General features: G+C 43.7%; 2 protein-coding genes across 2 annotated transcripts; both read right to left on the reverse strand.

The window, feature by feature from the left end:
* Positions 1 to 414: 414 nt before the first annotated feature.
* On the reverse strand, positions 415 to 5348 carry Krt27 (keratin 27). The gene is made up of 8 exons (XM_048365199.1): positions 4923 to 5348; positions 4187 to 4269; positions 3412 to 3568; positions 2918 to 3079; positions 2694 to 2819; positions 1032 to 1249; positions 753 to 802; positions 415 to 551 (listed from the first exon to the last, which is right to left on the reverse strand). The coding sequence occupies exons 1-8, from the start codon at positions 5346 to 5348 to the stop codon at positions 415 to 417; spliced, it is 1359 nt and encodes a 452-aa protein (XP_048221156.1).
* A 4592-nt stretch (positions 5349 to 9940) lies between these two features.
* LOC125365239 (keratin, type I cytoskeletal 28-like) lies at positions 9941 to 19835 on the reverse strand. The gene is made up of 8 exons (XM_048365198.1): positions 19413 to 19835; positions 18564 to 18646; positions 17841 to 17997; positions 15543 to 15704; positions 15318 to 15443; positions 11431 to 11648; positions 10352 to 10407; positions 9941 to 10083 (listed from the first exon to the last, which is right to left on the reverse strand). The coding sequence occupies exons 1-8, from the start codon at positions 19833 to 19835 to the stop codon at positions 9941 to 9943; spliced, it is 1368 nt and encodes a 455-aa protein (XP_048221155.1).
* Between the last annotated feature and the right edge of the window lie 5744 nt (positions 19836 to 25579).

Raw genomic sequence — 25579 nt, forward strand, 5'->3', positions numbered from 1 at the left:
TAGTCTCATCACCTGACACTTTGCATGTGCTTAAATCTCAATGGTTGGAAGATAAAATTTTACAGAAATGTGAAAAAGATTCCCAACTAGCTTACATAGGTTAAACTTTCTCCTAACTTGTGAAGAACATTGAATCAAACCAAGGAAACTAAAGACGAAAATCCAGCTCCCCTTGGAGGGTATATTTAAAATAGAAAGATTAACCAGACTTCAAGCCCAAGGTGACTTGCAACAGGAAGAACTTTTATTGAAACACAAACCATAAGGAAAAGCCAAAGAAATGTCACTACTCTAAAAAGTGCTTGTCTTCATTCATGGGAATAAAGGCAGGAAAATATGAAGGCCCTTTTCCAGGAAGTGAGCTTCCACTTGGTATCTTAACTCAGCAGCTGCTCTCTCCAAGTGTGCCGAAGCTCAAGCAGGTACTCGCTGCTCACTCTTGTTGGCTTTGGTGGGTTTCTCCTCCACCGCGTGGACTCTGGATGAGAGCACTTTGCCACGAGGATCGAATTCTTCAACCACTGTTTTAACGATGGCCATTTTAGGTGAGTCTAGAAGAACATGTATGAACTATTAAAACTTGTTCACTTCCTAAGTAGGAAAAAACCTTATTGAAACATTTACTAAAGGAAGAAAGAAAGAAGGAAAGGAAGAAAGGAAAGAAGAAAGGGAATCAAGGAAGGAAAGCAGGAAAGAAGGAAGGGAGAAAAAGGAAGGAGAGAAGGAAAGAAACATAGACAGCCTTTATTTACCTTTGATCTGATTTCCAGGTCCTCCTTGACCTTTTGATTTAAAACAAGAGCTGTAAAATAGACATTACACTAATTATTTCAGTGGGTTTTGCTAAAGAAACTGGAAAGCACTGCTTTAAAATAAGAGCCATTAAATGCTGAACTAGTACTAAAAAGGTTTTGTGTGTGTGTTTTTTAAAAATATGCAGTCCGTGTTTCATAGATTGCATGCTCTTGATTTCAACTAATCTTTAATCATTTTAGGAGATAAATGGTCTTCTCAGTGGCAGCAGTACTTACCTGTCATCTCCATCTATCAGGCGGCAGTAGGTCTCGATCTCCTTCTCCAGGTGGGCCTTGATGTCCAGCAGTTGCTCGTGCTCCAGCTTCTGGCCCTCGGTCTCGGTCCTGACCTGGTGCAGCTGCTCCTCCAGGGCTCCGATCTGAGCCTGGATCTGGGCCAGCTGCGTGCAGTAGTTGCCCTCTGTCTCCACTAAGGAGCACTCCAGGGATTGTTTCTAGGGTTTGGTAAGACATAGTTCTGTAGCTGTTACCATACTGTTTCAGAATAAGATAAATCACTTAGGAAACACATTTCCTTAATGCAAACAAGTATATTCATCCCAGCCATCCCATATGTTCAATATTTAAGGAATAAATGTCCCCTGACACTTTGCCATTTTATTTCTAATTGTGTGACAGCCTTGTCTTCTTAGGATTGCAGATCGTCTATGACAAAAACAACAACAATTCTATAATGAATACTATAAACTTTGTATAAGTAGATTGAGTAAAAGCAGTATAGTGTGATTCTTTGGCTTGTAAACTCAAGTGGGTTTATTTGGATCCACGGGAGGAAGTGATTTTACCTGAACTTGATGGGAGTGCTTTGCGCTTTTGTGGCAAATATATTTTACAGACACCCCGATTTTATATACATTCACAGCTCCTTCTGTGCTTCAGGTACCGAAGTTCCCTAGCCATAGTGAGAAAGTATAGTCTTGGAGATGGGCAATTTGGAGAGAAAATTGTGGTTCCTTTGTCTCCAGCAGTGGGACTCTGGGAGCCAGGGCACTTCCTTGAATCTTGGGTTCTTCTTTTGGAGATAATGGTGTGAGTTGCACAGGTTCCCTGCCTATGCCTCAGGGGTTATGTGGTCTCACATGGGTGAAACCACTGTGCAAACCCTTAATGAAAAAGATTATTATTATTATCATTACGCATGCTTAGCTGTGGAGTCAACCCTTGTGTCTCTGCTTTGGATCTAATTGATGGTCACTTAAAAGGAACTTAAGTGCTCTTGGTTAACTGGCGGAAAGGAATGCGAGGTGATTTTTGATCCTTTTGCGTGGGAAGAGAAGATTCAGAGTAAACGTTCTTTTCTTCTGTTCTCTTCTCCTTTTCCTTCCTTTCTTTTGTCTTTTACTTTTTGTGCTGGTACACAGTGGATTTTCTTGCCCACAGCTGATGCTCTACCACTTGAGGCCCTGCCTCTCCAGAATTGTGCTGGTTAACTGGAGATGGAGTCTCACAGACTTTTCTTCCCAGGCTGGCTTTGAAGCACGATTTCAGATCTCAGCCTCCCGAGTTGCGAGTGCCTAGCTTTCTTTTCATCCTTGGAGTCCCTCAAAGTAATTAATTATATAAGGGCTGGGATGTAGCTCAGTGGCAAAGCGCTTGCCTAGCAAGCAAGTGCACCGACCTGGGTTCAATCCCCAGTACCAAAAAGAAAAAATAATAATTACATGTGCTCATTCACGATTATTAGCATTTAAGCATAATAGTCAGACAAAGGGAAGTATCACATGCAGAATGCAAATGTGTCTTATGTCCCCCTCAATTAGTGGATAAAAATCCCCACGGTGAGTCATACTCCCTGGAAGAAAACATCCCTTTCATTTTTTTTTATCCCCCTACCGTCTAAAGCAAATCTGTACTTACGAAATGGTCCTTAGTACTCACCATGGCTAGAAGGGACTGGAGTTCAATCTCCAGGGTCTGGAGCGTCCGTTTCATCTCGGTGAGCTCGTTCCTGGCCGAGGTGGTGGCCCCAGCGTCGTCGGAAATCTGCTGCTGCAGGGAGGCGCTCTGAAACCATGAGAGCCAGGGAGCAGACGTGAGCGCCCCAGGACCAGCCCCCCGCCCCCCAAAGCACACGGGGCCACGGGGCACGGGACGGCAGGCACCTTTTCGTTGAACCAGGCCTCGGCATCCCTGCGGTTCTGCTCGGCCAGCGCCTCGTACTCGGCCCGCATGTTGTTCAGCAGGACGGTGAGGTCCACGCCGGGCGCCGCGTTCATCTCCACGTTCACGTTGCCGCCCGCCGCGCACTGCAGCGCCTTCATCTCCTGAAACAGATTTCATTTAACCACCTTCAGATCCTATTTTCAAAAAAAAAGAGCCAGGGAGACAAGATCCCTGGAGTTTGAAGCCTTTAGGGGAAAAGAACAAACGAAACCATGTTAGACACGGGGAGAAACTGACAGGCTCCTTTCTGAGGATGTAAGCTGTGACTTTGGTCATCGGATTCGTTATGTTTTGTGGGGAGACGTGTACAAGTTTGATGAGAAATGTACTCACTGCCTTAGGTATGAAACTGGAATCCCTCTGTGCATCACCTTGACAATAAATTAAAAAAAAAAAAAAAGAAAGAAAAGCCAGCGAGGAAGGATGTTTTTACCTCCTCGTGGTTCTTCTTGAGGTAGGCCAGTTCCTCGGTGAGCGTTTCCAGCTGGACCTCCAGGTCAGTTCTGCACAAGGTCAGCTCATCCAGGACTCTGCGCAAGCCGTTGATGTCGGCCTCCACGCTCTGGTGAAGGGCCAGCTCATTTTCAAACCTGAGCAATGTCGTTGAAAGGACATCCTTCATCAGCAAGTCCCCATGGTATGTTGGACGACCATCCAACTCAACCTAAGCTTTGAGGTCGAACTGTTAAAGCCACACACGAGGCCTCTCTTAGATTACCGAGCATGCCATAAATACATTTCTTTGAAGGAAGAGAATGGGAATACTCAAAATCCTCTTCCCTATGACCTTGATATTCAAGGTCATTTGTGAGAGCGACCCTCCCCCACCCCAAGTAGCCATTCTGCCATATATTTGATATGAAGAAATGAATCAACTGAAAGAAAGAAGAGGGCTGACCTCTACATACAAGAAGGGAAGCTGGGTTCTGGTGGCTCACACCTGTAATCCTAGCTACTCTGGAGACTGAGATCTGAGGATCATGGTGTGAAGCCACTCTGGTCAGGAAAGTCATTGAGTCTCTTATTTTCAATTAACCACCAAAAAGCTAAAAGTGGAGCCATGGCCCAAGTAGTAGCATGCCAGCGTTGAGTGAAAAAGTGAAGGAACAGAGCCCAGGTCCTGAGCTCAATCTCCAGTCCTGGCACACACAAAATATTAATAAAAAGAAGTGGATGCCTAATTTTTGTTTCTCTTCAGTCCTACTTACTTGAGTCTGAAGTCATCAGCTGTCAGTCTTGCATTATCGTTTTGTAGGACAATGTTGGCATTACTTGTAGTTGCAGTAATTATCTGGAAAAAATGTAGAGTTAAAAGTGAGAAACTTCGTTAGAAGTTTCATGTTCCTTGACATAAAGTCACCTGTGCATCTATAGCAGTATTTCTGGCACCTGTATCTAAACATATGAAAATGAGAAACGGAGGGCTAGGAATATGGCCTAGTTGTAAAGTGCTTGCCTCATATACATGAAGCCCTGGGTTCGATTCCTCAGCACCACATACATAGAAAAAAGCTGGAAGTGGCACTGTGGCTCAAGTGGTAGAGTGCTAGCCTTGAGCAAAAAGAAGCCAGGGTCAGTGCTCAGGCCCTGAGTCCAAGGCCCATATCTGGCAAAAAACAAAACAAAAAACCAAAAATGAGAAATGGAAACATGGTCTCTTTTAATTTCCTACTCAACCTGTCCTTACGGAAAGCTTATAAAAATGAAACTGAAGTTACTTTTGGAGGGGAGCAGTTTCACAATATTTTAATATTACTGAAAACATGCATGCGTACCCCATATCAGGGACAAATGGGCTACAGATGAAGCTTAGAATTCACACTGACAATCAACTACCAAACATTTGGAAGTGGACCCCAAAGCCCTGTGGCGCCAGCATGCCCATTTGCACATGCATGTCACTAAGTACTGTCACCAGGTTTCATGTGACAATGTGCTACTTACCTGGTTTCTAAGATCGTCAATGATTGGAAAGTATCTGCTGTAGTCATGGTCAAGACCTCGGCAAGAACCAGGTCCAAATTTCTCATACCAGTCCTTGATCTTCTGCTCTAAGTCAGCATTGGCTTCCTCTAGTGCTTGGACATTCTCCAGGTAAGAGGCCAGGCGGTCATTGAGGTTCTGCATGGTCACCTTCTCATTGCCCGACAGGAGGCCATGTTCATTGCTGGTGAAGGTAGAACAAGGAACACTTCCACTCCCCAGCCCTCCACCATAGCTTCCAGCTGACGAGCTGCCCCCGAAGGCACACGAGAAGCCATTTCCTATGCCCGGCATACCACATGTGTTTACAGCCCCCAACCCTGACCCTCCACTTGAGAGTCTCACGGAGCCCACTCGTCGGGATGCTGAAGAGAAGCGCACAGACATGGTGTCCAAGCTGGAACTGATGCTCAGGTAAGCCTGTGTCCTACTCAGTTGAGTTGGCTTTATATATACATTATTAGGGTGTTTCGTGGTGAACTCTGCTACTCATAGCAAAATAGGGCTTGCCAGCTCATGGTGAATTATCCATAATTGGGTGATTCCCCCCCCCCCCCTTTAATGAATGTCTTCATCCTCCTGTGTCCACTTTTGTAGGTAGATGGTTCCCTTGGGGCTGTTATCTCTGGAATGGAGCAGGGTGGAGTATTATCAAGGTTATTATAGGGATGCTTTGCAAATTTGGTGTGACTAACCCTTCCTGTCTCCTAGGTCTTGAGAATATGAGATTCCTGTAAGAATTTTAAAAAAAGTTTGATAGACCAATTTCTCTTTTCTTTGCCCAAATCAATGACATTGCATTTCCCCAGCTAGTGAAATATCGTATATATAGTTTTATTTTTCTTTACTATCAAACATGTTGAAGATAACTTTCCAGACTATGATCCCAGGGGAAGAAAGCCAGGTCATAAAGGAAAATGGAAGGAATAAATCTTATCTCCTTTGGAGACTTGCAAGTCTTCCCTTGATCTTTATCCTTCCTGAATTATCACTGACTCTGTCTTGGTTTTGGTCTGAGCTCAGTTGCTAATCAGGTTATGTAAGGGAATTGGTTTCACCTCTCTGAGCTTCAGTTTCCTCAGCTGTCCATGAAGATTAGGATCTAGATTAGGACCCGTGTGTTCATTTTTACACATTGGCTCTGCTACTTCAGAGAGATGATGATTGGAGTCACTCATCTCTGCACATTTGTCTTAATCCTTGGTTCTTTTATTTAATCTAGCATATTGTCTTGGTGGCGTTAGGTACCAACCATTTCAGTTTGGCAGTTTCAGGAGCTGCTGTCTGAGACTTATCTCTGATTGTTCCTCTTTCTCTCTCTTCCATTTGTTACCCCCACATGCCACATTTTGTCATTCCTTACAGTTTGGCATATGAGGCTCTTCTTGATTCAGAGCTCCCGTGGCTGACTTGCCATTCTCTTTTCCTATGCCCTTCCCCTTGGTTCCTTGCTGTCCCTTCCACTTATTATTCTTTCCTTAAAATTAAGAATAATGATTTTTAAAATTTGATATAATGAATGGAGGTGAATTTATTTAAAGTACACTGCATATACCCCCCTCCAACTTGCATTATAAATGTATGTTAACTACAAAACAATTCAATCCTACCATGATTGTTGGCGTTGTGTAATGACATTTTCATGACCTTACTCTCCTGGGGCCTTACAATTTGATTCGAAACCTCCTCGGGTTGAGAAACCCAAACCCAGTAAGTTCATTTAAAATGGTTTTCAGGTTGGTCGTGTCCATAGTCCCTAAGAGAGATGATTTTTTTGTGCACCAGGGGACTCCCGAAATGGTTTCAGAAACATTAACTAAAACCAGGAGGAAGGCTTGTCATCTCAGCCCTTTTACACCTGTCTTCCCTTACTCTTGAGTTCTCTTCCCTGCAAATCATCTTAGGTTCTAGGGAGAACAGGACTGACCGGTTGATCACATCTTTAGGCTGAGGAGCTGAAATTACAGCTGAGAGAAGGAAAGGCTGAACCTGGTAGGACAGACCACTGCTCCAATGAGGACAATTACCAGCTGTGATAAAGCTGCATGGTGGCATAGTAGTAATCGTCACCTGGGAACCAAATTACTCCTCTCCAGAGATGTCAGTGATAACTTAGCCAGACCCTTCCCAGAACCAGGCCCAAGATAACCATCAACTAGGCTATATTTTGCCTTGGACTGTTTAATTAGAGAAGCCTCTCCGCATCTCTCCCAGTTCTATTTAAACCCAGAGCTCAAGTGTCTACCGCAGAGATGGGCTCAAGTGAAGGTACTTGATCTGCCTTTGTGGTGTGCTCATATCTTTCTCTGCCCTTCCCTGTTATGAATGATCAGAGCCGACCAGACACCTTGGAAGCTCTGAGGTTGTCTCTGTGGTCTAGTCAAAGGGAAATGAAGTCACCTTGGCACTATGAAGTCCCAAACGTGACTAGATGATAGCTTTTTTTCAGAAGTGCAGTCCACGATGAGGAGAACGTGAGAGAAGGAGCCAGTTGGTCAGGACACAGGGTCGTGGAGAGGGAGGGAAAAGGTCATATGCTTGGAAGAGCCCCACACTTGGTTTGCTGTTCCTTGTTGCCACCATGAATATTTTGATGGATTGTATCTTTGGACAGGTGTCTTGTGAGCTAATTTTAATGGGACCCTGGGATGTGCAGGGAACAGAGGAATAGCTGAGATGTCTAGCTGCAGTTGGTTCCACATTGCCTCTAAGATAGAGAATGTAGACAAAGCCCATGTGCACTGCGTCCTGGCTGTCCTGTGTGGCAAAGGGTACCCCAAGCACAAAGTTGGTGTATTAGGACTATCACTAAGCCAGGCTTCTGTTCTAATAACCCCAAGAAGCCAAGCTTTCCATGCAAACCAGAACTTACTTCAAGTGGAGAAGGAAGGTATTGGTGATTCGATAAACATGAATGACCAAGGCACCCTACCACATGTGTGCTTTCTTGTATTAAGAATAATATTATATATTCCCTTTCTATTGAAAGGTAGAGTAACCTCATAGTTCCTTTTCCTTTGAGCCATTTCTTACTCATCAATAAGTCAAAGATAGAGAGGGCTGGTAGGTAGAGAGGGCATGCGAGGTGAAACAAAAGCAATTGAGTTTGTTGTATGCTGTGTTCCTTCTATTTGGTAAGAATAAAATAACCGTGCTTGTGTGAACTATAAAATATGGATTGTGTAATTCTGTGTTGGATATCTAAGTTACATGTTCTTGTATTTGAATTTAAAACTGGCATTGAGCAGCATATAAAAATGTATGGTAAAAGGTATGCAACAACTTAAAAATTTTACATTTTCCCCTTGCTTTGAATGACATCAAATAACAGCAACAATAACAAAAAATCCAAACAAACCATAAAACCTAAAGTGAAAAGCAAAACCAAACCAACCCCCAAACTGCAAAAAGCAAAACCACCAAAATGCAGTGCAGGTTGAGAATGTGACTGAAGAAGAGAGGAAAAAGCATCATCTTTTTGTGCCTTTCATCGCATATACCTTTTTGTTTTTGAAAAAGGGAACCCCATGCTTTCGTTTTCTACTAAGTCCCAGTTACACTAAGGTAGTTAAGTAGCTGGTCCCATGCATTGTAGATTTGGGGAGTCATTTCCCCAGGAGTTTATGTTTGCTTTATTGAGTGCACTTTTTGTTTATATTTGAGTTACTATTTTTGTTACTATTTCTTTGAGCTCCCATGTGACTATGCAGTTGTTGGGTAGAATTCCTGCTCTCCTCAGAACTTTCCATTTGAATCAGGCCATGTATTCAAGAAATGAAAGAGCTGCTTTTATTATCTCCTCTACTTTCAAAGGTCACAATATCCGTAATGCTTCTCAATCTAGCGAGGCTTTGACCTCATAAACAGATGCTGGTGGCTTGAATTTTGTTAGCCATGTGTTTTTGTAGAGCTTCCAGATAAATAATTTTTTTAATGGTTGAAAAAAATAAAGAATGATATTTCATGATAACACGAAAGTGTTTTCAACTCAGATTTTAGTGTCCCTAAATAAAGCTTTATTGGAACTCAGTGGCGTTCATTTGGCTATTATTGTCTATGGCCATTTTCTGTTACAGTCACTAAACTGAGCAGTTGAATAGACCTGGAGGCCTGAAAAGCCCAAAGTATTTGCTCTCTGAGCCTTCACAGAAAAAACATCAAAATTCTTCTCTAGGAAACGAAGAAAGTCATTAACATGAGGCTCATGGCTATGGATTTTTTCCAGAGAAAGGTAAGAAATAGTATCCAGGGAGTATCTAGATGCCCCACAAAGTTCAAGATAGGCTTTTGGTAAAACATCAAGCATGCGCCATCTACTGTTGGGGTTTCCCAGTTGCAGGAGATTTTCTGAATTTCCCCAGGTTATTTGCCTGTTCAGAGACATGGTGGGATGTAAAGACAATGCCTAGTGAGTGTTTAATGTTTAAATGCCAGGTACTAGTATTGACTATTATTTAAAACTAGACCGAAAGCTGTGTCATGGTGGCTTATGCCTGTAATCCTAGAAACTCAGCAGGCTGAGACCTAGAGATCAAGGTTTGAAGCTAAGCCAGGGCAGGAAAATCCATGACACTCTCATCTCCAATCCACTCAAAAGCCCAACATGGAGCTGTGCTCAAGTGGTAGAGTGCTAGCCTTCAGCAAAAATGCTCAGGGAGAGTGCCCACGCCCTAACTTCAAGCCCCAGTACCAGCACCAAAACAAAAGCAAAAACAAAAAACCAAACAAAACAACAGAGAAACCCCAGATTGAAATCCAATTAAACAGATTCCACGAGTGTCTTTCTAAGGAAAGAGACCAAAACAAATATTTACAAATCACCAGTGAATGAAAATGTGTGCACATCAACTTTTTATTTATTTGTTTGAAAACAACACCCAACATCTGAGAAAACAGCTTAGAATCTTTAAGAGTAGAAAGTGTTTTAATTTGTCTTTAGAGGAATGCAGTTGTGCTGATTCCTTTCCCTAGAAGGACAGCTAGAAGGGTGTCCTCTTTTCTGCCTTGCCATTCATCATTTTAGATGCCTTTTCTTCAATAGAGTGGATCCTTGATGAAAGAACTTTACCACGTTGATCAATCTCTTCCACCACAGTCTTTACTAGTGTGGTTTTGGGCAAATCTAGAAATAAGATACATATGAATCCATATATATACAGCCTAAAAGATTATGTGACAAAGAATTCCATGGCTGGCTATAATACATTACACCCACCGTTGTTTGGGGAGCATGTATAGATCAATAATAACAGTTTGGCATTGCTGGAGAAAATTAAAAATTTAGTCAGAACACAGTTAAAATCACTTAGATATGGACTGTGGCTATAGCGTAGGAAGGCCATTCATGTAAAAGTATTTGCTGCAATAGAAATAGAATGGTATTTGATTACCTTTAGGTGGATTCCCTGAGCTATCTGATCCAAAGCCTTTTGATTTGGAGCATGAACTGTAAGGAAACAAAAAGGTTGGGGTGTTTTTTTGTATTTCTATTTTTCTATTTTCTATCGTATTTTCTATTATTATTATTATTATTATTATTATTATTAGCTCAAGTGAATGTTAATTTGCTATGATGGAAAAGACTAAGATTTTCAAATGAAATGTTATCTAAAGAGAAAATAATGGGTCCAAAGCTGTCCTGGGCAAAAGCATGAGACCCTATCTGAGAAATAAATGTTCGCCAATAAAGGCTGCGTGGACTCGGGGAGCAGAGCGCTACTGATGACAAGGCCCTGAGTTCAGACTCTCATTACTGCAGAGAGAGAGAGAGAGAGAGAGAGAGAGAGGCGCATGTGAGCGCACATACATAGACAGACAGAGAAACAAAAAGATGGAGATATAAAGGCAGAGTCACGGAGACAGAGGTTATTAAAAGAACCACCCCCCCATTTCCATTTGGTTTTAAAATTCAACAATTTAATATATAATAATTTATGGATGTAACTTAAGGTACATATATTAACTTAAGGAACATATATACATATGTAAAATAACAAAGTATTTTTTACCTCCTAGGCTCTATCTATCTATCTATCTATCTATCTATCTATCTATCTGTATGTATATAAAGATGGATATATATAAATTGATATATATATATATGGATGTAGATGGATAGATAGATACAGATAGATATGGATCCTGAGTGTTTCTACAGAGTAGATTTATTTCAGAGTAGAAGAGATATCAGGAATGAACTGGAAGCAGGACAAAGCTTGCAGATGGGGCTTCAGAAGACTGTTGAAATCTGCAATGATCAACATGGGCAATAACCGGGACCTTGAGCCAGGAGGGTTAACACCATCCAAGGTAGATTGAGAACTCTGTGATGTACAAAATGAGAAGGAGGTGACTGCATAGGCAAGAGAAGGACATGCTTTAGTGTCATGGGAAGACAAAGGGTTAGCAGCAAGGAAGGAAAAGAGGCAGGGCAGAGCTGAGGTTCCGACATCCCTGTGGTCTTGCTTACTTTCCATCTCCATCTATCAGGCGGCAGTAGGTCTTGATCTCCTTCTCCAGGTGGGCCTTGATGTCCAGCAGTTGCTCGTGCTCCAGCTTCTGGCCCTCGGTCTCGGTCCTGACCTGGTGCAGCTGCTCCTCCAGGGCTCCGATCTGAGCCTGGATCTGGGCCAGCTGCGTGCAGTAGTTGCCCTCCGTCTCTGTCAGGGAGCACTCCAGGGATTGTTTCTGGGGACGGCAAAGATCCATAGCAAGGGGTAAAACCACCCCGAGCTCTAGGAAAGCACAGTGTTCTCAACACAGCTCAGCACTTTTCTCTGCGAGATGTGGGAATGTGTGGGACACATCACATTACAAGGTGGGGGCTGGTCTTGTCTGGGACGGCCAGGCATGCCCAGTGACAGGACACGGGACAAGGGACCCTTTGCCCACACGACTTTTCACTGTTGTCCCACTAGACACTCATGATGGATAGGTAATCTATATCCTGTCAGGAGCCACCTACATACGGAAAAGCACAGTAAGAGGAGGTAGCACAATAAGAAATCTATATTGGAAAACTCATATTTTGAAATGGCATTATTTATTTATTAAAAGAAAATGCAAATCTGAACAATGGCAGCTCATGCCTATAATCCTAGATACTCAGGAAGCTAAGATCTAAGGATTGGGGCTGGGAATATGGCCTAGTGGCAAGAGTGCTTGCCTCACATACATGAAGCCCTGGGTTCGATTCCCCAGCACCACATATATAGGAAACGGCCAGAAGTGGCGCTGTGGCTCAAGTGGTAGAGTGCTAGCCTTGAGCAAAAAGAAGCCAGGGACAGTGCTCAGGCTTCCAGGCCCCAGGACTGGCAAAAATAAATAAATAAATAAATAAAAATAAATAAAAAAATTAAAAAAGTCTAAGGATTGTGGGTCCAAGCCAGAAAGTCGATGAGACATTATCTCCAATTAATCAGCAAAAAAGCTGAAAATGGAGGTATGACTCAAGTGGTAGAACACCAGCCTTGAGCAAAAAAAGCCAAGCAAGAGTATGAGGTCCTTGAGTTCAAGTCCCAGTACCGGCACTCCCCTCCTCATTCTCCTTCCAATGCTCCCCCACTCCCGAAGATCCAGGGCTTGTCTGACCAATTCTAGGGGTGGTTGGACCCAAATGTTTCCAACCTAGATGCATTTTATTCCCAAACACTTTCCTTTTATTTTCCCCTCCCCTCCCTTATTGCAGTTATGGGCATTATACTGTATTGATTGCATCCTAGCATTGCAAAGTAGTCATGCTAGCAGGCAGACAAGGGTCTAATGGGGCTGAGACGTTTAGGACTACAGATGGGCATGGGAGTTGGGGGGTGCTGGGCTCGCCAGGGCATTTGAATGGAAGGTGACCAGGGTAGCAGTAGGGAAGATGAGGTAGCCCATGGCAAAAAGCAAGTGAAGGAAGGGTCTAACAAAGCCTTTAATTTCTATGATGACTATCTTCCTGGGGAAGATTGAGAACTCTCTTGTAACTCAGAGGAGATAGCACCATACTTCCAAGCCTTCCATGGTAAAGGCTGGCTTACCAGCAAAGAAGGACCAGGGTGAACTAGAATTTTGCCTAATACAGGAAGAGAATGTGTGAATATTAAAGATATCTACAACTGATTTGTGCTTTAGTTAGGGTACATGGAGCTTGGAATTTTTCTTAAGGCCCCCCAAAAAGTTAGATATGGAATTTAGATTCAATACTATCATTATTCTCTAATTCAGTGATATTGGGTCCTCTATAGGTTATTTTTTTTGTGTGTGTATTATTTCATGACTTCATATTATAATACTACCAGCTGCACACAATCTAACTACATCATGATAGAATTGCTTCTATGTGTAGATATTTACAGTTGTGATCTGGGAACATGGGAACTTATTTCCTTCACTATTTCTCACAACTGAAAGGAGGATTCACTCCCAGGACTCCTGTAGTAAAGCTTCTATAGGTCTCTAGAGTCAGAAGAATGAGCGGGGAGGGTTCTCAGGGCCCAGACTGGCAGGGAGGGGGCACGGGAGGGGGCAGGTAGCAGCAGGGATGAGAGTGAGCAGAAGAGGTTGGTTAGGGTGTGCACTATCTGCGATAAAAGCCAGTCTCCATGGAAACATTTTATGGTAACAGAGCATCACACTTTTTTTTTGGGTGGGGGGAGGGAGGCTAAATCAAAAGTCTCTTCCTAGCTCACGCCTGCAATCCTAGCTACTCAGGATGCAGAGATCTGAGGACTACACTTTGTAGCTAGCCTGGGAAGATAAAGCTGAGAAAATTTTTGTTTGTTTGTTTTTTGCCAGTCCTGGGCCTTGGACTCAGGGCCTGAGCACTGTCCCTGGCTTCTTTTTGCTCAAGGCTAGCACTCTGCCCCTTGAGCCACAGTGCCACGTCTGGCCGTTTTCTATATATGTGGTGCTGAGGAATGGAACCCAGAGCTTCATGTATACGAGTCAAGCACTCTTGCCACTAGGCCATGTTCCCAGCCCCACTGAGAAAAATTTTAAATCTCCAGTTCACAAGAAAAAAAAAGCTGGGAGTGGAGATGTGACTCACGTGATATAGTACCAGCCTTGAGTGAAAAAGCTAAGCAAACTGGCAAGCCTCAGTACCAGCACACACACACACACACACACACACACACACACACACACACACACACACCCCTCACCCTCTTGTTTTGGGTCATGTTTTCCTTCGTGGCTCACTGCACTCATTTGTCAAGTAGCAGGAGCCCTCAGGGAGCACAGGGAAAATTCTGGCCATGTGTGTGCCATAATTCTCAAGAATGAAGCCTTTGGACTTTCAGCTCACAGAAGAAAGCAGGTTTTAGACCAGGGTTGTTTCCATAGAAACCTCTGAATCCATCCAGGTGTCCACTATGTGCTAAAGGGTCTCTGGGACCGGACCTCTGCCAGACACTGGAGATGGAGGAACTCTCAGTGTCCAGGTAGGTTGAGTATGTGCCTGCATTTCTTCAGCAGGCTGAAAAGCACGATGTGGCTTTATATATTGAGTATGGAACCCAGGACCTTCAGCCTGGGCAGCAAGTGCTGTATCACTTGACCCATGGACCTTTTGTTTGTTTGTTTGTTTTGAGACAGGGATTTCCCTGCTACCTTTGCCCACACTAGCTTTGGATTCTCTCTCTCCCCTCCTGCATCCGCCTCCCTGGTAGCTGGAAAGATAGCTGTGAGCTACAGCACCAGGCTCATGACGTAGCTTTTAAGACGTGTTTCTCAATACTAGGAGATTTTAGTGTGATCTAACATTAATGTGCGTGGCCAAATGACCACTGATCAGTCAGTCACTTACTTTTCAGGTGGAATGAAAGTGGCTGTGGCTTGTTCTGTGGGTTGACTTGCAAGACCAAGAGAGGAAGTGGGTGCCATTTTGGTTATTTTTTCAGGAGCTGACCTTTGAGCTCAGCGATGTCAGGGAATCAAGCAAGAAGACAATGCTCTAGTCTTTTTCCTTGTCTCCTGGGTGGGTTTTATCTGCTTTCTTCTTCTCTCTGCTCAGTGTGTGCAAAATTCTTAAAAGGAAGGAAAAGGGCTTCCTGCGAAGTTTTTGTGTTTTTTTTTTTTTTTTAAATCATAAAACCGCCTGTCCATCCTAGCTACTCAGGAGACTGAGCTCTGAGGATTGTGGTTCGAAGCCAGCTTGGGCAAGAAAAGTCTGTGAGATGCTTATCTCCAGTTGACTTCCCCAAAGTCAGAAATGGAGATGTGGCTGAAGAGCCAGTCTTGAGCAATAACAACCAACCTACCTACCTACCTACCTACCTACCTATCTACCTACCTACCTACCCACCCTATCTACCTACCAACTCCCACACCTGCAGACTGAAAACCCCATGCTGGCCCCGCACTGCCACCTACCGTCGCCAGGAGGGACTGCAGCTCGATCTCCAGCGTCTGCCGCGTGCGCTTCATCTCGGTCAGCTGCGCCCTGGCGGAGCTGGCGGCACCCGCGTCGTCGGAGATCTGCTGCTGCAGCGTGGCGCTCTGGAGGGCGGGCCGGGCGCACTGGGGTCACGGGGGGCGGGGCCCGGGGGTCCGGGGCCCGGAAGAGTGCCGCGGGCGCGCCCCCGCACCTCACCTCACCTTCTCCCGGAACCAGGCCTCGGCCTCCCTGCGGTTCTGCTCGGCCAGCGCCTCGTACTCGGCCCGCATGTTGTTCAGCAGGACGGTGAGGTCCACGCCGGGCGCCGCGTTCATCTCCACGTTCACGTTGCCGCCCGCCGCGCACTGCAGCGCCTTCATCTCCTGCGGGGGAAGCGCCAGGGGCTGAGGCAGGGCAGGCCCCCGCGTTTGCCATCCAGGGTGCATCATTCATGACCACCCCTCCCTCCCCTTTTTTAAAAAAATGTGATTATAAAGGTGCTATACAGAGCGGCTACAGGGACCTAAGTCGGGTAATAATGAGGACATTTCTTTTTGGACAATGTCACCCCTTCCCTCTCTCCCAGTTTTTCCCTCCCTGTGACCCCATTTAAACAAACAAACAAAAATAGTTGAATTAAATTTTTTTAAAAAAGAATTGAGATCAGAACACTCAACAGGAGAAGCTACACTGCCAGCAAAATTTTATGTGCACCACATAATGCTGCGGACTGTAAAACACAACGTTGCCGTGGCAAGTCACAAGCTGAAATTTCACACCCACTCACAGCAACTCCTATTTGGGCTAAGTGTGGCCACATGAGACTGCTTGGCATAGTCGTTGAGCTGATCATGAAACATAAATGTTGTGACCCTATTTTGAAAAAAAAAATCAGCTACTCACAGGGCTGAGATCTGAGGATCACAGTTCAAAGTCAGCCTGGGCAGGGAAGTCTGTGAGACTCTAATTTCCAATTAACCACCAAAATGCTGAAGTAGATATGTGGTTCAAGTGGTAAGTAGAGTGCTAGCCTTGGGCAACGAAGCAAAAGCTCAATGACAGCACCCAGGACTTGAGTTCAAGGCCTAGTACGAGTACAGGCAAACACACACACACACACACACACACACACACACACATCAGCTCATTGGATCCATGCTCATGCCAACCATCAGTTTAATCAGTTATTTGCTCATGAAAACAAACAGGCCCACCACCTCTGTGAAAATTAGTCACAGCATTCCTAAGAGAAAGTCTTTCTTTCCATGAGAAGATGTTACAAAGATCAGAGTTAGTCAGCAGCTAATTATGCACTAGGTAAATAGATGGGGATCTATGCCCAGTGGGAAAACCAAACAAGAATTTCATCCTTTCTGGACTCTTCATCTTAGCAACACCACCTATTGTTTATGAAGTGCTTATTATATGCCGGACACTGTTCTTAGTATTTGACATGTCCTATTTTCAAGCCATTTGACATCATGAGGTAGATACTATTATTAGTTATTTTCTAGATTAGGAAATTAAGGCACGGACAGGTGGGGTAAGTTCCCATGCTGAGATTTGAACAGAAGGGGATTCAAACCTGTTACTCTGGCTCCATAGGGTCTCTTTCTTCTTACAGGGTATGTCCTAAGTCATATCATTAAGTCAGAGGATGGATTTATGAGTATCTTTGGGTTAGTGACTTTTTTTTTTTTTGTCGGTCATGAGGCTTGAACTCAGGGACTGGGTGCTCCCTTAGCTTTTTCACTCAAGGCTAGCACTGTACCACTCTGAGACACAGTGCCACTTCTGGTTTTCTAGTGGTTAATCAGAGATGAGAGTCTCACAGACTTTTCTGGCTTCACACTCCACTCCTCTGATCTCAGCCTTCTGAGTAGCTAGGATTACTAGGTGTGAGCCACTGGCTCCTGGCTACTACTGTAATTTTTTTTTTTTTTTTTTTTTTTGGCCAGTCCTGGGCCTTGGACTCAGGGCCTGAGCACTGTCCCTGGCTTCTTCCCGCTCAAGGCTAGCACTCTGCCACTTGAGCCACAGCGCCGCTTCTGGCCGTTTTCTGTATATGTGGTGCTGGGGAATCGAACCTAGGGCCTCGTGTATCCGAGGCAGGCACTCTTGCCACTAGGCTATATCCCCAGCCCCTACTACTGTAATTTTAATACCCTCTTCCAAAGCATTTTACATGTTCAGAATCAGCTGGATGCAAAGGCTCACCCCTGTCATCCTAGCTACTCAGCAGGTTGAGATCTGAGAATCACAGTTCAGAGCCGGCCTGAACAGTGACATCCATGAGACTCTTATCTTCAGTTAACCAGCAAAAATCCGGAAATAGAGCTGTGATTCAAATGGTAGAGCATCATCCTTGAGTAAAAGTGTTAAGTGACAGCACCCTATCCCCCTAGCCTTGAGTTCAAGCCCCAGTACCACACACACGCACACACACACACACACACACACACACACACACACACAAATGTACAGAATCACGGTTTGACTAGGAGTGAAGTGTCTCATACTTCCTCATGGTTCTTCTTGAGGAAGGTCATCTCCTCACTCAGGGACTCATACTGCAGCTCCTGGTCTGTCTTGCAGAGGGTCAGCTCATCCAGGACGCGTCGCAAGCCATTGATGTCCATCTCTACATTCTGGTGCAGGGAGAGCTCATTTTCATACCTGGTGAATGAGGTGGTGGTAGTGGGCAGGGGGGAGGGCATTGGAAGACATGTCAATGCAACTTAGGCAATTTCAAGAAGCAGAAAGGGGAAATCCCCATTCATTGAAACCAAATCAGAAGCAGAATGAGTACTCTAATTATTACAGCGGTACACAGAGAAAGCTCTCTCTTCTACAATCCTGGGCATGAAAATCAGCAGTTATGTAGCTCCATATATTCCAATAGTGCATCTTCATTACATAAAAAGATACCATTTTGTAATTTTATCTTAACATTTTTACACAGTCAGCAAGGGGTTAACTGGGCACCTATTTTACACTTGCCATTATTTTAGGGAGATATGGAGATGTATCAGTATTTTGTTACAAGAAGTTTATGTATATATATGTGTGTGTGTGTACAAATAGTGTCTGCAGTATTGCAACATAAATCCTTTGCTTCTTTTTCGTCTTTAGATTTTAGTTTAATCTTCTTGGGATGTAGCTGAAATTTTATTTTACAAAATAAATAGGAACCTCTTTTTTTTTAAACCTCTTATAGAACATGATTATTTTCTTTCACTTACTTTAGTCGGAAGTCATCTGCTGCCAGTCTAGCATTATCAATTTGCAGAATTACATTTGCATTTGTGGCGGTGGAAGCGATAATCTAGAGGAAATCAAAAGGGAGGCAATGACAACTAAGTTTGCTCCTGTTATTTATTATTTCAGTGAATAAAACTGTGACATAGGTGGGTCTGGTGGTTCATGTTTGCAATCCTAGCTACTCAGAGGTCTGAGGATCCAGGTTTTGAGCCCAGCGCACGTAAACAAAACAGACAGACTCTTAGCTCCTATTAACAAGCCAGATGCTGGAAGTGGAGCTATGGTTCAAGTGGTAAAACACTAATGTTGGGCAAAAAAACTAATGGACAGAGCTCAGGCCCTGTGTTCAAGCCCAGTACCAGCACACACACACACATACACACATACACAAACACACACACACTCATTTTTTAAAAAGTTATATAATTAAGAGATGATTACATGAAATTCCACATGCAATAATCAAAATGCTTAGAATTTATTTTTAAAAGTTAAGAGCTATGTTTCCATTTAATTCCATCTCGTCAGCCACTTTTAGGGTACCATATTTTCTTCCCTACAAATACATTTTTCAAAGGATGCAATCAGTAAATAAACTTTTCACTAATCTTGAAGTTCACGAAGTGCCTAATTTGGAGCAATAGGAATGATGGCGTATTACGCGATTATGGATTAAAACCATCATTTTTTTCCATTTACCTGTTTATCACAAGCAAGTAAATCAAGTTGGAGGGCAGCAGTGGTGACACATTTCGTGCTGAGGTTCTCTGCCCTTGGCTAGCTCTTCCTTGGCAGGGCATCCTTGGCATGGAGCCGCAGGGGTGTCTTACCTTGCTTTTCAGATCCTCGATTGTGAGGTGATAGAGGCTGTAGTCATGATCCAGCCCACGGCAGGAGCCAGGCCCATATTTCTCATACCAATCCTTGATCTTCCTCTCCAGCTCCGCGTTGGCCTCCTCCAGAGCCTTCACGCTGTCCAGGTAGGAGGCCAGGCGGTGGTTGAGGTTTTGCATGGTCACCTTCTCGTTGCCGGAGAGGAGGCCGCCCTCGCTTGCAGCAAGGCCAGCGCAGATGGCATTTCCCGGGACACCGCTTCCATGGCTGCCCCCAGCCGCACTGCCCAAGCCTGCGCCCACGCCGCAGGCAAATCCACTCGTGGCAAGCAAGCTGCCCCCAAAGCTTGCTCCTCCGGCAGAGGCGGCTGCGGACTGGAAGCCCACGGGCCTCGATTCACCAGCGCCCCGGAGAGACATGGCGCTTGGAGAAGCCTTGGCTCTCGCCTGTGGAGTGCTGAACCTCAAAGAGGAGCAGCGTAGCCGGTGGGGATGGTTTCCTTGAGCTTTTATACACAATGACTGGAGGAGGCTCCTATGTGAGATCTGAATGCCAAAAAAAGGGGGGGGGCATCATTTACATGAGTACGAAATGAGGTATAATTGAGAGATTTAAAAATATACACACATATATATAACGAATGTCTAACATCCCTGGGTATTGCTTCAGGATGTGTGTTATCTTACCATAAATTAGGGGTTGTTGTATTTTAAGTTCATTATTTGAGCTTCTAATTTAGCGTGAGTAATCCTTCACTTTCTTTCATCTAGAGCCTCAGAATATGCCATCATTAGCGAGCAGAGGATGGTATCAAGCGTGAAAAGTGGCGCAAGATGGGGATGGGGGTGGTCAGGTACAGTGCGGTCTCAATTACCCTCGAGGGCTATGAAGGCTTATTAACTACAGAAATGTATTTTTATCCCATGAGATGAAAACACAACCACCCCAAACTGTGTCATTAAAACTACATTGCCCAGTGCTAGTTGGTTATGCCTGTAATCCTCTCAGGAGGCTGAGATCTGAGGATCTCAGTTCAAAGCCAGCTTGAGTAGGAAACTCTGCAAGACCCTTATTGCCAAATAACCACCCAAAAGCTGGAAGTTGAGCTGCGGCGCGAGTGGTAGAGTGCCATCCTTGAGAGAAAGAGCTAAGAGACAGTGCCCAGGTCCTGAGTTTAAGTCCCAGTATCGGTATCTACATCTATATATCTAGATAGAGCTGGTATTGGCAGGATATATTCTATATATTCAAGTATATTCTATATATATATATCCCATATTTATATTCTATGTGTATGCATATATGCTATTCCTGATAACCTCCCTGTTCTTATGCTTGTAATATCTATTTATTGCCTCAGACAATGGCACAAATATTGACTTACTCTCTTATTTAAAACATGTGGCATCAATGTCTGATGTTCCATGTAAAACACACACATGAAAGCCACAGTGCTATAGATATGCAGAAGTGAAAAAGATAGGATTATAACCTTTAAGAAATTGACCATTCTTGTGTTTTGGATAGGCCTCATCTTACCAACCCAGAATCTTTGTCTAAGGATTAGGAGTTGCTAGATGATGTAGCCTCATGTATTCACCCAGTTCAAGATGTATAAAAGCTACATATAGGAATGGACACTTTGAGTCTTTTCTTTTCTTTTCTTTTCTTTTTTTTTTTTTTTTTGGTACCAGCACTGGGGTTTGACCTCAAGGCCTGGGGCGTTGTCTCTTTGCTTTTAAGCTCAAGGCTGGTGCTCTACCACTTAAGCCTCAACTTTACTTCCAGCTTTTTGCGTGGACATAAGAATATTATGGACTTGGCTGCTTGAGCTGGCTTTGAACCTTGAGCCTCAGATCTCAGTCTCCTGTGGAGCCAGGATTACGGGACTGAGCCACCGGTGCCTAGCTGACATTTTGTCTTTAACTGATTTCCTGCATGAGGAGAAGGAAATGTTTCCCTCTCTGTTTCTTCCTGTGTTAACCCTGTTGTATTAAAATCAATCCTAAAACTCAAAGAAAAGAATGTGTGCTGATATGACCACCAACTTTATATATTGCTATCCGTAATCTTAGTATGTTGTATGACTTGTAAAACTAGTCTTTGAATTGTTTAAATGGAAATACCAAATCATTAGAATTTGTGAATTTTTCCTGTGTCTGATTATCATTTAACCAGCACATGTATTATTTTTACTATGCACTATTAGTTAGCACTAATTATTACAATTATTAAGTAATAATTAGACAACGAATGGGTGTAATGTGCAATCTTATATGCAAATGAAATGTTTTCAAAAGAATACTTTACATAAAAAAACCCACAACAACAAAAGACAGGTTTTGTGGGTTGTATCAACAATCCCAGTTACTTGGGAGGCTATGATCCAGACATTATATAAAATTACATTATATGAAAATTTAAGTACCACAAAAAAGAAGGAAAAAAAGCTCCCCCTATCCTCATCCTCCCCCTCCTTACCCTTCCCCCATCTCTCCCTCCTCTTTCTCCTCTATTTATAAGAAATATATGCTCCAATAAATCCATTCTTTGCCAATCCCTTTTGCAGACCGAACTTGTCCCTGTGCTCTCTGTCCACCAGGGTGCAGCACGACTCTACAAATGGCTGTTGCTGCTCAGGTGCTCTGGGTGAATTGGCTTCATTTGGCCTGGTTCCTCAGGATGTGATTACATTTCTCAGAAACTTTTTTTTTTTTTTTTTCTGGTGTCAGTCCTAGGGCTTGAACTCATGGCCTAGACCCTTTCCTTAGCTTTATTGCTTAAGTTTGGTACTCTACCACTTTAGCCACGGCTCTACTTCTTGCTTTTGGAGGGTTAATTGGACATAAGAGTCTTATGGGTTTTCCCACCTGGGCTGGCTTTGAACCTCAGTCTTCAGGTCTCAGTTTTCTGAGTAGCTAGGATTACAGTCCTGAGGCAACAGCACCAGGCTCAGAAGCTTCCTTCCTTCCTTCCTCCCTCCCTCCCTTCCTTCCCTCTCTCCATCCCTCCCTGTGTCCTTCCTTCCTTCCTTCCTTCCTTCCTTCCTTCCTTCCTTCCTTCCTTCCTTCCATCCTTCTTTCTTCTCACTCTCTTTTTCTTTCTCTTTCTCTCTCCCTCCCTCCCTTCCCCCTCCCCCCTCCTTCCTTCCCTTTCTCTCCCTCCCTCCCCCTTTCTTTTTTCCCTCTCTTCCTTCCTCCCTCCCTTCCCCTCCCTTCATATCTCTCTCTCTCTCTCTCTCTCTCTCTCTCTCTTTTCCCCCCAGAGCACAATGATATAAATACAAGATTGCCTTACACTGATAGGCTGATAAACAACTTCAAGGAATTTCCTGGATATAATTTCATTTGAATCATAGAGGAAGGAAGCAGTTAGGAGGAGGGAAGTTTCCTTTATCCCTTCCAAAGATGAGGAAAAGAAATGTTCAAGAACACATAGCATAAAGCTGGGTGAATAAAGCCCAGAATAGGCCTTGCAGCCTGCTATGATGGTCTTTTCAGTACATATAATCAACTTAGGGGCAGGTTAAAAAAACTGCAAAAATTCTTCTTTAATGAAAAGCATAAACATATTCCTTGGAATTGTTTTTCCCCTCCCAGAATTAAACTCTGGACTATGGCTATGCTGCCTATTAAATGTCATTCATTCACTTATTCCAGAAATATTTGATGAGCATTTATTATGTGTCAAGAGCAGATGATACAAAGGGGAAGAAACTACACACCTTTCTTCATTCTTATGGGGCTTATTGTTTAGTGGGGAGACAGTCTTAAGTAAACAGCCATTGTTTAAATTACAATCATAAATTAGTTTTTAAAATCAGGGAGGGTCTTGAGCACTGGTAGCTCATGCTTGTAGTCCTGGTTACCCAGGAAACTGAGATCTGAGGATTGTGGTTCAAACCCAGCCTGGGCAGGACAGTCTGTGATATGCTTAACTCCAATTAACCACACAAAAGCCAAAAGTGGAATGGTGGCTCAAGTGGTACAGTACCAGCCTTGAATGAAAAAGACTAAGAGACAGTGCCCAGGCAATATGTTTAAGCCCCAGGAACAGCCAAAAACCAACCAACCACAAACAAAACAAAACAACAAAGCCGGGCAGAATGGTTCACGCCTGTAATCCTAAGCTACTCAGGAGGCTGAGATCTGATTGACAATTCTCGTTGCCTGACATATATACATCTGCCACGACGCATATCCCATGCTGTGGCGATGTCTTAACTTTGTTTTTTATTTTCAGGGCCTAGCATAATGGCGGATCTACCATGTTCAAGCATGTGTGTTGAGTGAATTAGTAAACTTGACTCATTGAGTTAAACTCTCAGGCACTCCAAACCTTCCCTCCTGCTGCTGAGGTCTTGTAACTGGTGACTCTAAAAGGTTTTCTTTTTTCTTAAATTATTTTTTTATTTATTTTCCACTGTTGGTGCTTACCATGCATCAAGTCCTTGACCTGTGCCAGGAGCTTTGTCCCTTTTCCAATAGCTGCTGTTGCTGCATCTCCCCTCCACTGTTTGTGGAAGGGGGGTTTTCTTTGCAGCAGTGTTCACACCTTTTATTCGACTCTGAAGGGAGCTGTTCACTCCAGTCCTTACTTTGTCCTAACAGCCCCAGTGAATGAGCTGGAAGGTACTTGAGGAGCTGCCAGATTTCTGTCCTCACTGGTTATGATTCCGTGTCTAAGGCTCCTAAAATCACCTGCTGGGAAGTGGGATTGCTATGACGCAAGGATAAACGTTGGGGACACCCTTTATCGGAGCGTGGATATTTTCCATGAAAGAAGTACTGAAGATGGAGAATTTGTGAAGATGCCAGTAGCTGGGAGACCCTGAGAGACAGGAGCATTTATTTTTCTAGCGCTAATAACTTCATTCTTCCAGTGTTCTTTCATTTTACAAGGTGTGTTTTTAAAGTATGGTACATTAACTGTACCAAGTCATGGGTTCCACGATGCCATTATGTACATGCCAACAGTGAATTTTGATGACGAGTACTCTTATTTTATTATTTTTAAATCCCAGCATTTCTTGATTCTCCTTGAGTGATGTAAGAATTTACTCATTTGTTTTTTTGGCCAGTCCTGGGCCTTGAACTCAGGGCCTGAGCACTGTCCCTGGCTTCTTTTTGCTCAAGGCTAGCACTCTGCCACTTGAGCCACAGCACCACTTCTGGCCGTTTTCTGTATATGTGGTGCTGAGGAATGGAACCCAGGGCTTCATGTATTTGAGGCAAGCACTCTTGCCACTAGGCCATATTCCCAGCTCCTTGTTTACTCATTTGGACACAGCTCACTCACGTCACACAGCCAGTATTTATCGAGCCTTAGCCATTTATGCATTGAGAACTGTGTTAGGTTTGAGTTTACATCGACGAGTAAGGTGGAAGTGGTGTTCCTTGCATTGGGATTAAAATCTAGCTTTGCACTGGGGTACAACTGAGCACTTCCAAAGGTTCTCAAGATATGCATGCAGACAAGGGTTTCCCTACTGGGATTCCTGAGGCAAAGGGAATGGGAGGGTAGTCCTCTGTGGAGGGCTGCTGAGAGCACAAGTTGGAACTGTGTGTGTTGTATGAGAGTAGGGTCTACAAAGTAGAGAGTTCCAAACAAATGGCATGGGGATTCAGGGCTCAGATGCTGGGAAAAAATAGAGCTCAAATTAACATGTGATGGCTTAGGGGCCCTGGCTCTACATTCCCCTTCCTCCATTGTACTCCTTTGCAGAGTACTAGTAATGTCATCCCAGTTCCTATTGACTGATATAGCTGAGGTTACTCTGGAAGTACCAGGTCTTTACTAGTGATCACTGGGTGAATACTTTAGATGTGTGCTTTTGTCCATATTGGCATCACCTGACACCAAATAATTCTGTTGAGTGTGCTAATGACTTTGATATGACATGCTGGTTCAGCCAGTATTGAAAGTTATCTTTTGAGCAGAATAGCAACTGAGAAGTACTATGGTAACTGGAAGAAAGTAAGGACAGGCAAATAGGAGATGAAAAATGATCAGAAAGTGTGAAATTTCCTATTTTACTTTTAGGTAGGGTCTTATTAGAGATTAAAAATGTGTTCACAAGTGAAATAACTTAAAGCCAGAGTGCTGTGAGTTTCCCAAATATTGAGTTTCACCTGAGGATCTATGTACTTTTCCCACTCGTAAG

Source organism: Perognathus longimembris, chromosome 17 (genome assembly GCF_023159225.1).
Source record: "Perognathus longimembris pacificus isolate PPM17 chromosome 17, ASM2315922v1, whole genome shotgun sequence".
Lineage (NCBI taxonomy): Eukaryota > Metazoa > Chordata > Mammalia > Rodentia > Heteromyidae > Perognathus > Perognathus longimembris.

Coding starts and splice junctions, on each gene's coding strand:
- LOC125365239 (XM_048365198.1), bottom strand. CDS start 19,835: ATGTCTCTCCGGGGCGCTGGTGAATCGAGGCCCGTGGGCTTCCAGTCC. Junction 15,444..15,542: donor AGGCCTGGTTCCGGGAGAAG/GTGAGGTGAGGT, acceptor CCCGCCCTCCAG/AGCGCCACGCTGCAGCAGCA. Junction 11,649..15,317: donor TGCAGTCCCTCCTGGCGACG/GTAGGTGGCAGT, acceptor TGCCGTCCCCAG/AAACAATCCCTGGAGTGCTC.
- Krt27 (XM_048365199.1), bottom strand. CDS start 5,348: ATGTCTGTGCGCTTCTCTTCAGCATCCCGACGAGTGGGCTCCGTGAGA. Junction 2,820..2,917: donor AGGCCTGGTTCAACGAAAAG/GTGCCTGCCGTC, acceptor TCATGGTTTCAG/AGCGCCTCCCTGCAGCAGCA. Junction 1,250..2,693: donor TCCAGTCCCTTCTAGCCATG/GTGAGTACTAAG, acceptor ACCAAACCCTAG/AAACAATCCCTGGAGTGCTC.